Genomic DNA, 13,910 nt, shown 5'->3' with positions numbered 1-13,910 from the left:
TTTGTAGTGGACTCAGACTCGTGGCTGCAGCTGTATGAGCGTGGAGAACATAAACATGTGGAGAACCTAAAAATGGTCCTCTGAGAGGAATACTATAAAAAATAGAAACTATTAGCATTAGTTCATTGTTAAATTGCATATCGGATTAAATTTTTAGAAACTGCTATATATTTGTAATTAATTTCTGAATATTTAGGTAAAAAAAACACATCTAGGATCTAAGATCTAGGATGCACTCTGTAAAATCTAGAAAACCATAAAACCATTATATATAAAACCACTTGAAGTCTAGACTGATTGGGTCAGACAAAATCAAAGGAAGCTACACATTTATATTTCATATGTTGATATTATTCACCTCCTGCATTTTTCCTTCTTTGAAACTCCATCTAATCATTAAAATTTTGTCCAGATTTGCACAATATCATGGCTGGCATCTTTAATTCATGCTTGCTATGTTGCGCAATTGAGTCCAATTAAACTTACAAACAGTTTCACTTTAAAACAGCAAAAACACGAGGTTGAGATACACATCAGTACAGTAACAACCCATAAAATGCATGCAGGTGATAAATAGGAATAAAATAGACATTATAATTATTAAAAATTCTGTAATTCTGCAAAATTGGACCTATGAGTTCAAAGAGCAATGCATTCTGAGAGAAAAAGTGGGACAGCTTATTACCATATTAAATTACCCAGCATGCAGAAGCAGACCTGATATACTATTTAGTTAAACCTTTTCTTGAATTATTTATTTAAAATTATTCTTATCAGTTTAATCCTGATATTACTATTCTTTTAATCCTTATTAAATCTTCTTATTCTCGTTCCTAGCTTATTATTAATGTCTTTTCCGCATTGCAAATGAAAAAGAAATGAACAAGAGCAACAAATAAGAAAAATATCTAATTCGTTACCAACTCCAACACAAAAGAACCTTTAGTTAACTATGAATCTAAGCTCTATGCCAGGAAAGAGTGATAGAGAACAGAGACTGTTAGCAATAACAATTCCTTTTCAATGTTTCTTCTAGCACTGACATTTTTCATCCAGTGTTAAATTGTTGGCCTCTCACCTCGACAGTACAGGGTGTGTAAAGCCCACAGCGTGATTCATCTGTTATTGTCAACATTCTCTGCTCATCCCGGATGGCACTCTAATCTAAAAAAACAGATGCCTTTGTATTTCACTATTTAAAGAGCCATCACATTTATATCCTATAATCTGAATGTTGAGAGGCTGACTGTAATGAGAACATCTAAATACACACCCTACAAGCTTAATAATGCTTTACAAATGAAAGGGTATTCATTGTATAGTATTTACTGCATATTCGGACAGTGACACAGAGAGAGAGAGAGAGAGAGAGAGAGAGATAGAGAGCAACCTAATTCAATAGGTATTAGTCATTAAAAGACAGCAAGTACTTTAATGATTCCTAAGCATCTCAACAATTAAAACAAAAAGTACACAGTTAAAACAACTACACAACAACAACAATTTTAAAAAGTACATTTTAAACAAATGGAATATTAACTATTAAATGCACACCTTGATTTTCCACAAGCTATAAACAAGTTCCTCCCTTCTATCATATTCATTTTTCATTTTTTTTAGGCTTTCAGCTCCATTTGTGGCTCCATATCATAACATATCAAGGTATTTTATGATGCATGTTATGCCTCACAATATTTGATTTAAAGCAAAACCAGTAAAAAAAAAAAAAAAACAGCTGGGTTTAATTAAAGCCTATTGTAATGTAAGCTATCACAATATCAGTACCATACTGACCAACTCTGTTTATCAAGTAGAAGAAGCAAAAAAAATAATAATCTGTGTTAGCTAAGGGATTGGCAGAATAATAGCATATAATTAATTATGCTCAGTATTCTGTAATGTGTAGCTCAATGTGTTTGAATGAAAGAAAAAAGAAACGAAAGATATAAAGAAAGAATGGCTGGTAGGTAAAATACATGTATTTAGCAGTTAGAAAATGAATTCCTACATGATAAGCATCAACTGAATAAATCTAGGATAGGTTTTAAACCAATGAAACCATTACATTTAAGCCATTATTCTGTCCCTCATCTTTGCCTGTTATGTTGCTTAGCAACCAAAGCTTACCTGTGATTATCTGGGATTACCTGCTAATAGAACCACAGCCATGCTGATGTTCAGTATAAATGCACTACTGTTCATGTGATATTGCTTAAGTTATGCATGGTGGAAGAACTGTTTATTGCAAATGTTAATAATAATTACTGTATTTCTTGAGCACTAGATTTAATCTTTTTTTTTTGCCGTTTTGTAAAAGCAATGACCCACGAGATGTTGTATGTTACAGTGATTTAATCATTTGCAGCTTATTTCTGTATTTTACATAACATCCTGTTAAGACTCACTGTTTGCAGATTCCATTCCATTCATGGACCAATATTAACTCCGTCTCAACATGCACTTGCCAGGTAGCTCCATCCTTATTCGGTCGATTTTACCCTCTGACTTGAAGATGAATGTTTCTGTCTCTTTTAATGCAATATTTATTTCTTCCTCTGAAGCTCTACTCTGAAGGTTTCTTTTCCCCTGTTCCGCTGTGATTTGGCTCCTACATTGCATTAGCTCACTTTATTCTCCTGACAGCCAATCAATGGACTGCACATTTCTGTCCATCTGCTTTTCTCTTTGTCTTTTTTTTGCATATTTTCTTTTCATTTATGCTCCACACGTTTTCTGTTGAGCCCCGTGAGCAGGCTTGTGTTCAAGAGCCTGCAGAAATTTTCAACACTGCATGCCTTTTTTTTCTCAGGCAATCACATTTTTCATTAATAAAGAAGTCTTTCAAATCATCTTTGTCAGAGTGATCAAAGTCTCTGCACTAATAAGCCCTACCTATCTAGCAGACTTGACCAACCCTTCGACACACACACACACACACACACACACACACATACATACACACACACAGACACACATTCACCCTTACATACACACATATGATTGGAGGGACATGCACTGATTACAGTTCACCGCCTTACCTTGACGTCAACCAAGAATGAACCAAGATTGGCAGTCAATTCCAGGTCAATGAAAGGGAAGTGTGTGTGTGTGTGTGTTAATAGTAGCTAGGCATATCAGTTGCATTTGACCTTAGATTACTACATTGTGTCCAGAATTTAACCAGCAATTACAGACCACATTAATGAAGCTTTTGCTAATAGTATAAATCCCAGACATAAAGTTTAGTTGAGCACTAGACTATTTAGTCTTTCAGTGAAAAGCCATCGGTGGAAGCCTATTTCTCCTGCAATGGCCCAAGCTCACCATCAATATAAAAAATCACAGTAATGCACCGTTCCAAATTACCTGAGCCTCCACAATTTAGTGAAAGACGAGTAAGCTGTTGCCGTCTCCTCCTAATCCAGTGAAACCACACTTAATCGACCCCAATGAAGCTTTAAAAACTTTAACAGAGTGCAAATGAGCAGCACCCACGGGAACTCTGGCAGCGGCGGCTTAGAATGCCCAAGTAGCACTCTCACTAAATGAACAAGTGCCTCGGGAGCTGCTTTTGCCTACTGTTGCATTTCCTAAAAGATGTGAGTATCCCAATATTTCAGCACTATTTACAGTCAATTTAAGCCTGATATAACATGAAATGCAACTGTAATTAGCAGGGCTTTGATGACTTTCTTATTCTCCAGGCTAGTGTGCTGATTAGATATTCAGCATGGCCTCTTAAGCCCTAAATGTGTGACACTAAGTACAGCTTTACTGAACACTAGAGACCACATTTCTCCCTATGCTAAATAATAATCTGCTCTTCTTAATAGCTGTTTATGACTGAGCCCCGATAAGGCAATTTCTGCTTTGTAGAACACAGGGTTCTTAAACTGAAGTACGATATTTGCGCCAACATATGAAATAACAACTCAAACTTCAAGCTATTTATAGACATCAAACATCCTTCATCTTTCTCCATCAAGCTGGAGACGGACCATTGGCTGCTTGCTTTCATTAGATGTCTCCTAGGTGTGAGTGATTCCAGCTGACAGATGGAGAAACAAGCATAAGACAGCAAAAAAGAAGAGGCTTTGTCCATGACAATCGAATTTTACCTGTGCTTATTGAATTCTACCTCAGGAAAGACTTGTGGCTGTTAGTGTGTTTGCTGCACTCAGAGGCAGTGGATTTTGTGACACATAATCTGGAGTTTTGCAGTCTTTTCGTCTCTGGCTGCATCAGCCCTATTCGCATTCATCATCTCCGCAAGATCAGCAGTAATTGATTGTGTGTTTTGGTGTTGCTGAGAATTCGGGTAACCTCAAAGAGACTAAGCTCCACTCATATTCCACATTATGCTGACGCACGCACCCATGCATACTAAAAAGTATCTCTATATTATTTAATAATTTATAAGTCTCAACATCCATAATCATGCAACCATAGCCTTTGGCCCATCTGTGATGCGCAAAACCAGGCTTGGCATGGAACGTTTCCGACCCTTATAAAGTGTCGTATGTTGTACATTCCTCCAAAGCTGTTGAAATATTCATTTGCAGTACTACTTCTGTCTAAGTAAACGCCTCATCACATGCTCACTGACCAAATCCACATTCGGGCCCCCTCTGATGAAGACAGTTGTGCCGTGGCCTCTCCTGAGTTAAGAACCCTCAGGCCAGTCTGAACATACTACAGTATGGACTACAGGGTGCTCATGTTCCAGAGGTTTAGGTGAGAACTCCAAAAAAGAGAAGCAGAGAAGCAGGAAAGTGTGTATCAGACTTTGAATACCAAATAACGCTGGCCCAGATGCTCCTCCATGCTGCCCCTGAGCTAGACTTTTTTCTCTGCTTCAATCCTTTGTTGATTCTGGGAGTGCACCGACCTGTGCGAGAAGAGCTGTGTTTGTGTGTGTATGTTTGTAGAGCACATCACATCGGGCACAGTGTTCTTTTTGCAGGGAGAAGGTTATGGATTCTGTTTGTGCGTAAATAATATCACACATAGCATTGTGATTTAATCAAAAGAACGGAAAGTGGTATGGGTATGTGCGTGTGAGTACATATGTGTCTTTTCCTCTGACACTGCATTATGCTTTTTGTCATAGAGGAAGCTAGAGTGTGTGTGTGTTTGTGTGTGTATCTTTTCCAGAAAGAGAGTGAGCAAATTAGGAGATGTACATAACATGTCTGTCCTCCTTCAATGTTCATCTCATTTCTTGTGTCTTTCCACATTTCATCCCTCTATATCAATCTACAGTACAACCTGCTGGGCTATATAATAAAAACATCCAGTGAGCAGTAATTCCGCAGATGAAAATTCTTGTTGATGAGAGAGGTCCGAGGAGAATGACCAGACTGGTTTGAGCTGACAGGAAGTCTACAGTAACCACTCTTTACAAAAGTGATGAGCAGAAAAGCATCTCAGGACACACAACACGCCGAGCCTTGAGGCAGATGGGCTACAACAGCAGAAGACCAAACTGGGTTCTACTCATGTCAGCCAAGAACAGGAATCTGAGGCTCCAGTGGGCACAGTAAAAACTGGACAGTTGAAGAATAGAAATCATCACCTGTATATGGATAGCTAACATGTGAAAGCATAGCTAACACTTATCAGCTTGATACTGTAACATTAATCTGTTGGGTTTTTTTCTAATATGATTACTTAGCTAGTCAAGTTACAGGTTTCCTGTCCACTTATAACAAGTATTGATTGCATTTTACTGCTGACTACCAACATTACTTACATTAACCCGAGTTTGGTATGTAACGTTATCTAGCTTGCATCAGACTTTAGATAACCTCTATCACCACCAAAGTTAGCTATAGTCAGCTAAATACCAAGGCAAAACTAGTTTTAGCAGTTAAAATAGCATAATTAAAAATGCAAGCATGCTAAATAGACACCTACAAGCTCACTGCTTAGTCTATCAATTGATTTGAGAAGACAAATGTAGCTACAAACGTTAGCTATCAAATGCTTCCTCAGTTTAGGACTCAACTGTCCAACTACAACTAAAAGACAAGGGACAGTCCTTTGAGAACAGTGTACACAATGAGTCAAACTGTAACCATCTCTGAAAAGTGGAAGATCTGGAGCAGCACATGGTTTCAATTCAGTTCATTTCAACTCTGGACGTTGGTGTCATGACAGTGTCCAGATGCCCCAGGTGTGTGTTCTTGGCTTAATAGTTCATGTATTTTCATTGGTTTATCAAGTTAAAGTGCTGTTATCTATTTCAGATTGACTAGAAGACCTGTTATAAGCCAACTGTTTTTATCAAATATATTTTTGAACAAAGAACTAATTAAAAGGAACATTTTAAATAACCCAGTATTATCCTTGTAGAAATGAATTAGCACTATTGTTACATGTATCTCATGCCAGTTTTCCAAATCACTTGGATTGGATTTAATGACTGTAGATTAGTCTGCTGTCTTAAATTAATCTGAACATTCATGCCAATTTATCTTGCAATGTATTTTGGACTGTAATCCATGCTCAAACTGGAATTCACTTCAAAGCTTTGGCACCAAATGTTGATTGCCAATTGGTACAATTTGAGAACTGACTTGTTTTGTGATCAAATCCCAGCCATAGATAAAACTTCTGAGACAAATGTATCTTTCTGATGCATAAAGCAATTCTTCTCTTGCTTTTTTTAAATGACATTTTTCTGTAGTCAGCATAAACTGTCAAACAATCTCTTATGCCATTGTGTAAAAAAAAAAGTTAAAAAAGTTTTTGCTTAGTGACTTTGATTTCCTCAGCTATGGAGTTGAGGCAGATTTATTTCCAGTTGCCGGATTTATACATACGTGTTGATACCTGAAGTTCATTACCTGTCCTTGTGAGACGTGTATTATGTGTACATAATATGCATCTATATCAAGAATGGATGATGTAATTGCTGTATTGTTACTCCTCTGCCAAACTACCTTTGGCTTACAATGCTGCCTACTTGCAACTTGTCATATTTATGAAATTTAATCACTAAGGTTTTTGTTCTTCGCTCCTCATGAAGGTCACAGTGTTCGGCACTGCACGTCGGTTAGGATCCAGAGGAGGGAGCCAGTGCACACAATACACCAACATTTATTAACACCTCCCATCCAAATTACCAAATAATGCTGAAAATCACCGCTGTAGTCATACCTGAGATAAACAAGATGCGTGATGTAACTTTGGCTACATTCCTCTAGCACACAATGTAGCTCGAGTCTGAGTCATCAGTCATCTCACGCTCTCTTCCTTTCTCCCTGTCTCCTGCACACAATGTTTGCTGATGCTAGGCTGATGGTATATTTATGCAGCAAAATGTTAATGTCAAGAGGCAGCTACCATACTAGTCACAGCTGGAAATGCTGACCTCATTTATATATTTATTCCTCTGTAGGCTGCTAATGTGTGCATGTGCATATGTGTGTGCCTTATACTCGTATCATGTATGATATGAATGTAACGAAAGCTTCTTCTTTTTTGTTGAATACGAATGTATCCATGGGAAACACACAGCTCTGGTGGTGAGATCTCTCATCCCAGTGACTCGGTGAGAACTGATGGTGATGGTCAGAGTGCCCAGATCCCAACGATTACTATCGGAGAAGCAGAGTGGCTCACAGTGGTGCTCTGAAAACTGATTTTCCCAGTGCAACACACAGCAGGCTCCAAATAAAAAGCCGAGAGGAACGAATGAGAATGGCAAACCAACACAGAGCGGATGTGTATTCTTCAGACTGCTGACCAGAGAAAACAGCCAGGCCATTGATTGGACACAAGTGGAGGATCAATCACCCACTGAGAGGCAAAAAGTGCAGAAATACAAAGCACTAAACAATCAGAGAGAGAAAGAAAGAGAACAAGAGCACAGATTATACACAATCTGAGAGACAATGCCACACAATCAGGCCTGAATTAGCAAAAATTAGCCAGAAATCTCAATTTTATCCTCTGCTGTAGCTGCACAAGGGGTGTGTGTGTGTGTCTGGTAATAAGAATGTAATTGGCTTAATTAATGCAAAAAATTACTTTTCATTGCTGGACCTGCCAATAACATAATTTTGGAAAAATTGCTTTCAATCTTAATTTTTTTTTGTCATGGACATCCTGGAGACCTTCTGTGGCATAAATTTTCACAAAAAAATCCCCGTGTTCTGCATTTATTAATTTCCTATATCTGTCTACTATGGGTTACAGAGTAACCAACTGAGTAGCAGCCATTTTTCTTTGTCAGACTTTGATAGCAAACCTAATATACCCATTGCTGTTAAAATGACCTCAAATATGTTCAAATATCTCAAGCTCGAATATCCCAACTATGACTCATATTAGAATTTATTATTTTATTTTAAAAATGAATGACTATAAATTTGTTATCTTTAGAGCCCCATGGTTTTTTTTCAGATCTGGTGTTCTGTGCATGTGTTAAACTATACATTTACTCCATTACTAATACGATATGATTCAATTCAGGTCAGATCCTATATGATTCAGTTCAGTTAAATTTAGCATGCATTAATGTAACCTAGTTTTGACTCTATAAGGAACTACAATATCAAATATTTCGTCACTGTCTTTATTTTGTCTGAGAATTTGTACAACATTAATTCTGTGTACTACATTAATTCTGTGTACTATTCTCTCCCCACATCTTTTCATTTTTTACAGTGCTGGGATTTTTTCGCTAAAATCTTTCCAGCAATTACAGCGTAGCCATCATGTGTCAAAATACAACATTTTCTATAATGCTATCGGCATGCAGGTAGCCAACCGGGTAAAGAGCTCTGAAAGAAACTGCTAAAGCTAGCATGACCTGTTGGATCTTTAGCTGCAGGTAAGCTTTACCCTATGTCACCTTCATAGGTATGTAGCAAAGCTTGTGAGGCTGATGTATTTATGGCAGTGTTGCATATAACTTTTGCATATAGAAGTGGGGATTTCCCAGTGAGCTTTTGTTGAATCTGAAGTATTTTCAAACTTTTGATTTAAGCACTCCTGGGAGTGTCCATCAGTTGTCATGTGCATCAATTTTCAATGCCAATAACGGTTCTAACTATTTTTTCCTTTGCAAATTTAGGCTTGTAAGATGATGTGGCCATGTTGGAGACTGTTGGACCATTTTTCAATTCAAATCATTTTGTCTTTACACTCCTATTATACATGCATGTCTGTGTGGGTGTGAGAAAAACAGAATTAGCAGGGTTCACACTCATTTTGTACATTATGTTCCTGGACATTTTCCACGACTTACATTAGGGCTGTTGTTCATGGATGTGAATCTCAGTAAGGCTCACGTTTACCACTGTCCTTATCCTTAAAGTCATTAAGACAATCCCTAAAGGGCTTTAACAGGCCCTTACTTATTGACTGAAGCACACTCACACACAAACCATTTCTCCTCAGGTTTTACTGGCCTATTATAAATGAAGTAAATATGTTACATTTAGAGACCAGTGGTGGATTAAATTTAAAATAATTATTAAGTTAAATCCCCCCAATCAAAGAACCAATCCACCAAGAATGTGATTCTCCTGATATACAATAAATATATAATAAATAAATTTGGGTATGTTCTTCTGTGTAGAAGGGATTATAGAGTATAATATGTATACGTGATGCCCACTTGCAAGAAAATATGATCTAATATACCTCAGTAGCTTAACAGCACAACGTTACTCTTTCTCTGACCTCACTAAGCAGTCTCGGATCCTTTTATCCCTTTTCCTCAGTTTCGAAATGTTTCCAAAACTGTACAAATTTCAGGGTTTTCCAGGACAAGTGGAAGCCCTGGTTAGTATCAATAGTATTAACAGACTCTCAGAGAAAGGGTACTAAGGGTACTGTTCTGTTTCTTGTGTCTGGAGTGGTACACTGTATGTACACTTTAGTATGGATCCTTTACCTAGAGAGGTGCATGTAGTGCAACTTTAATTAATGCTGTAACCTAAAATCTAACTGCAGTCCACTGATGTATGTTAAATTGTTTTGAAAGGTATATCACATGCACATTTCCAGGTGAAAGATACATAGTAAAGGTACAAAGGCGACAAGGGAAGGTAGAGTTTAGTAGCCTAATAAACTGAGAGAGAGAGAGAGAGAGAGAGAGAGAACTGTTAACAGAAAGCGCAACATTGATCAGCACCCGCGCGCGCGCACCCGTGACCTTACCGCAGTAGGCGATCAGCAGGCTCGCGAGCAGCAGCGCAGCCCAGAAGCTCGCGCTCATTCTCGGCCACGCGACCGCGTCCTCGCGCTCAGTCCGTCGGCGCGCCGCAGCCATGATCAACCAGAAGCCGACTTTTCTTCAGCAAAACACGAGAAGGTAGAATGAATGAATGAATGAATGAATGAGTGTTTCACCAGCTTTTCCCCCTCTCTGCGGGGACACGTCTCTCTCCGCAGGTAATTCCTGAGAAACACATGTCGGAAAATGGACTTGTCACCTCAGTTCATGAGGCAAATCAAGAGAATACGAGACTTCTGCTCGCTTTCCTCAGGTGAAGGGGAAAAAAAGTCTCTGAAGTGTGTAAATGTTCAAATGTAAGAGTGTAATCCAAAAACAGGTCAATTTAAAGCGTTTTAAAGAACAGTTTAGACCACAAACATGCTCGCGAGGTGAAGATGAAATCAGATGCCGCAGCGTCGTTACCTAAAGCCGGCGGAAATACACCTGAGGGAGCGGGAGGGCTGGGAGGAAATGGCGGATTTTTCACCGCGTCTCTTCCTCAAGGATGCTGAAAAATTCAAAAATCCCAAAAGCGAATCATTAACCGAGTCCAGACAGAGCTGATAAGACAGGAATAAAACACGCCGGGACGCGCCAAGGCGATGCTCAAGCTGCTGAAGGAGAGGGAAAGTACTGGAGTGTGTGTGTGTGTGTGTGTGTGTGTGTGTTCAAAACGCAGGAATGTAGCGCGCGCGCAGCGGTTCGTGCGCACCCTGACAGAAAAGCGCGCGAACAGAAGGAGAGTTTATTAAAACTACACTTCCGCCGCCACGTTTCCACGTTTCCGGCTCCCACTGGTGTCAAGAAAGTGATAAAACTAGGCGTTTGACGCAGTTTCCTCCTACGTTTTCCAACGACTTGTTTCGACGACGAGTGTGTGTCTGTGTGTGTGTGTGTGTGTGTGTTTTCAGCAAATAAAGGCGCCTGGACCCCACCCCTTTCAAAAATGAACTTTAAAAAAGATCCACATGTGCTGGTTAGGGATTTTCCAGAAAAGATTTAGGGGTTCCAAAAATACATTTGTCATGAGGCTGTAGCCTTCATGCAGCAGCGGTCATCAACTGGTGGCCTGTGGTCCAGATGTGGACTCGATGTGGACTCACAAAATATTCATCCGACCAAAAGGACACTGTAGCAGAGCTGATCAATATATGGAGAAAAAAAAAAGCCATAGTTCAGTATCTCTAGCACAAACCAGTTTGGTTTTCTATTAGGTTTATCCAATCACATGTGTTTATGTAAATCATTTAGCTTAAGGCAGCTCATTGGACCAGAGACTAGCTACAGAGCTGTGGACATGAGATCAGAAAGGGGGGAGTTTTCACAGACAGTTTTCACAGATTTATCATTTTTTCATTAGCAAACTGATGACATGGCCTATGTATATATATATATATATATATATATATATATAATAAAAACTGACAATGGAAACAGAATATTTAAAGATGAATGTTCAATGATGTATCAGTTTATTCTCCACATAACAAATTCTTATCTGTTCAGAGTCCATGGCGTTAGTCAAAAGTGGTAATGTCAAAACAAGCGCCGCGACAAAACAAAACCACTCGAAACTATAGTCTTATAGTCATGATGTAAACATTAAAAAGTAACTGTTGTCACCATTCAGTCATGTCATCTGCTTATGCAGACCTTTGTAAGCAAGGAATTTTATGTGATATGTATGTTAGTTCTGTAAACAAGGTATGCATACGGTTAGAGTAACCTAAGTGTCTATATTAAGATATAATGGTGTGTAGTAAGATGAAAACAGACAGACAGTATAATCAGACAATATAATCAGAGATAACGTCATGTGCTGTCTGATACGTATTCCGTAGAGAAAATCCATATCCTGTCCATTATGATGACTTTTTTCATTATTTGTCACTGAATTTCTTTTTACATGGATATGTAATCCTTTCTCTATTCTGCATAAAGAAAAACAGCATTGCAGTATCAGGAGAATGCTGCAAGACTTCGAGGCCTCAAGAAAGTGGCTGAACATGATGCTGCGTTTCAGCACCACAGCAAGTGGACAGCGCCAAAGACCATTCACACACACGTTTGTTCATTTTTACTCAACTGCTGTTGAACACATTTACAGTTTTTGCTGACTTTTCAAATGTACATTATTTCCCACACAGTATAATCACCCTTATGTTCTCAGTCATTTTGTTACATAATAGAAAGTCTAGAGTCTGAACAATGCCAGAAAGATTTTATAAGGATTAACGATACAAGCCTGTTTTAAAATAGAAAATAGTGCACAGTGAGTTAGAGAGCTCGGCTATGTGCCAGGCACATTACTGGCACCTTGCACTAACAGCACACACTCACTGCATTAATCCTGTCCAGGAGCCCTTCATATGTTTGCATTGCATCAATAACAAATCCCCAACACTGGGCATGAGAGAGTCTCATATCCAATGCTGTGTGTGTGTGTGTGTGTGTTTGCGGTTATTGAAATTTGCCATTGACAGACCTCTAACTTGGCAGACTTGGCAACCATTACTGTGTCGCTGTAGAATTGACTTAAATATAATTTATTCCAAAACAAGTGCCTGATCATTTTATGTGAAATAATATAATGTGCTTCCCCAAACATAACTAGACTTTTATTCATGATGATTGATTGTTGCTGGAATGCTTTTTGCATGCAAGCCTTATTGAGGCATTGGTATTAATAGATTTTGGTATTTTCAGATGAGCTTTTTTTTTTTTTGCTGAGTACGGTGACAGCACAAATGTTTTGGTCCTGGTGTATAATAGAGTCCCGCGGGATCTGTGACTCTGTTGATAATGCTCAGCATGGCATACCAGCGAAGCAGGTCTTCTTTCATATAAATAAAATAGAGTTAGAATAAAGATTACACACCAGCTGGATGCCAGGCAGGGATTTAAGGGCTTGGTAGTGGTGGTAGCTCAGTAGTTAAGGCTCTCAACTTGTAACTGGATGGTCGTGAGTTCAAATCTGAGCAATTTTGGGTCCTTGAACAAGGCTGTTAATGCTGAACTGCTTAGACCTTTAGATAAAAGCATCTTCCAAATAATAAATGTAAGTGTCTAGAGACTCCACACCACCAAGCTTTGTCCAACTTGCTGGAATTCACAACTGGCTAGCGTTCAGGCATTATAAATAATGTCCCAAATACTAGACAGATTATTGTTACTTTCTAATGTTTATTGCATCATCTTGATAGCTCAGAAACCAGCAGTCTCTTCCCATAATGCACAGCAAACCTACATCACATTTACCACATGAGCTCTGAGCAGCCAGATTGTTACAAATGTACCAATCAGATGATTGTGTAATGCAATAAAGCATAAAGTTAATTTCATATGGCTCGAGGTTATATTTGTTTATCATCCATGTGCTCTGTGTGAGGCTTAGCCGAATGTTTTGATTTATGTAGATTGCTAATTATCTCATTATACTGTTTCCTGGTTGCAGTATTTTTATACAATTACTAAATGTGTAATTGCCAGTAAAATATTCTAACTTAGCATACAGTACCAAACTTTAATATGTATTGCATTATGGGAATTTTATTCAAAAAGCACAGTAAAATACATTTTTTTTTAATACAGTTAATGATTGAATTGTTGACTAACAGAGCAACAAAAGTGTCAAGAAGTTAGTCAGCAGCTTAGTTTACAGGACCTGGACCCTCCAGAA

General features: G+C 38.4%; 1 protein-coding gene and 1 long non-coding RNA gene across 2 annotated transcripts in view; one reads left to right on the top strand and one right to left on the bottom strand.

Annotated features, from left to right (window-relative positions):
• The window catches only part of tafa5a (TAFA chemokine like family member 5a), a 123,698-nt gene extending 112,159 nt beyond the window's left edge, over positions 1-11,539 (bottom strand). The window contains exon 1 of the mRNA XM_026922705.3: positions 10,174-11,539. Coding sequence (XP_026778506.1) covers positions 10,174-10,285 — 112 coding nt within the window. The 5' untranslated portion in view covers positions 10,286-11,539. The remainder of the gene's footprint in view (positions 1-10,173) is intronic.
• On the top strand, positions 10,207-13,572 carry LOC117599449 (uncharacterized). The gene is made up of 2 exons (XR_004579867.2): positions 10,207-10,327; positions 12,173-13,572. It is a non-coding gene; the product is annotated as an uncharacterized LOC117599449 (long non-coding RNA).
• Positions 13,573-13,910: the final 338 nt, after the last annotated feature.

Source organism: Pangasianodon hypophthalmus, chromosome 18 (genome assembly GCF_027358585.1).
Source record: "Pangasianodon hypophthalmus isolate fPanHyp1 chromosome 18, fPanHyp1.pri, whole genome shotgun sequence".
NCBI classification, from domain to species: domain Eukaryota; kingdom Metazoa; phylum Chordata; class Actinopteri; order Siluriformes; family Pangasiidae; genus Pangasianodon; species Pangasianodon hypophthalmus.
Note: the sequence above shows the minus strand (reverse complement) of the source record. Positions and strands in the feature narration are given on the sequence as shown.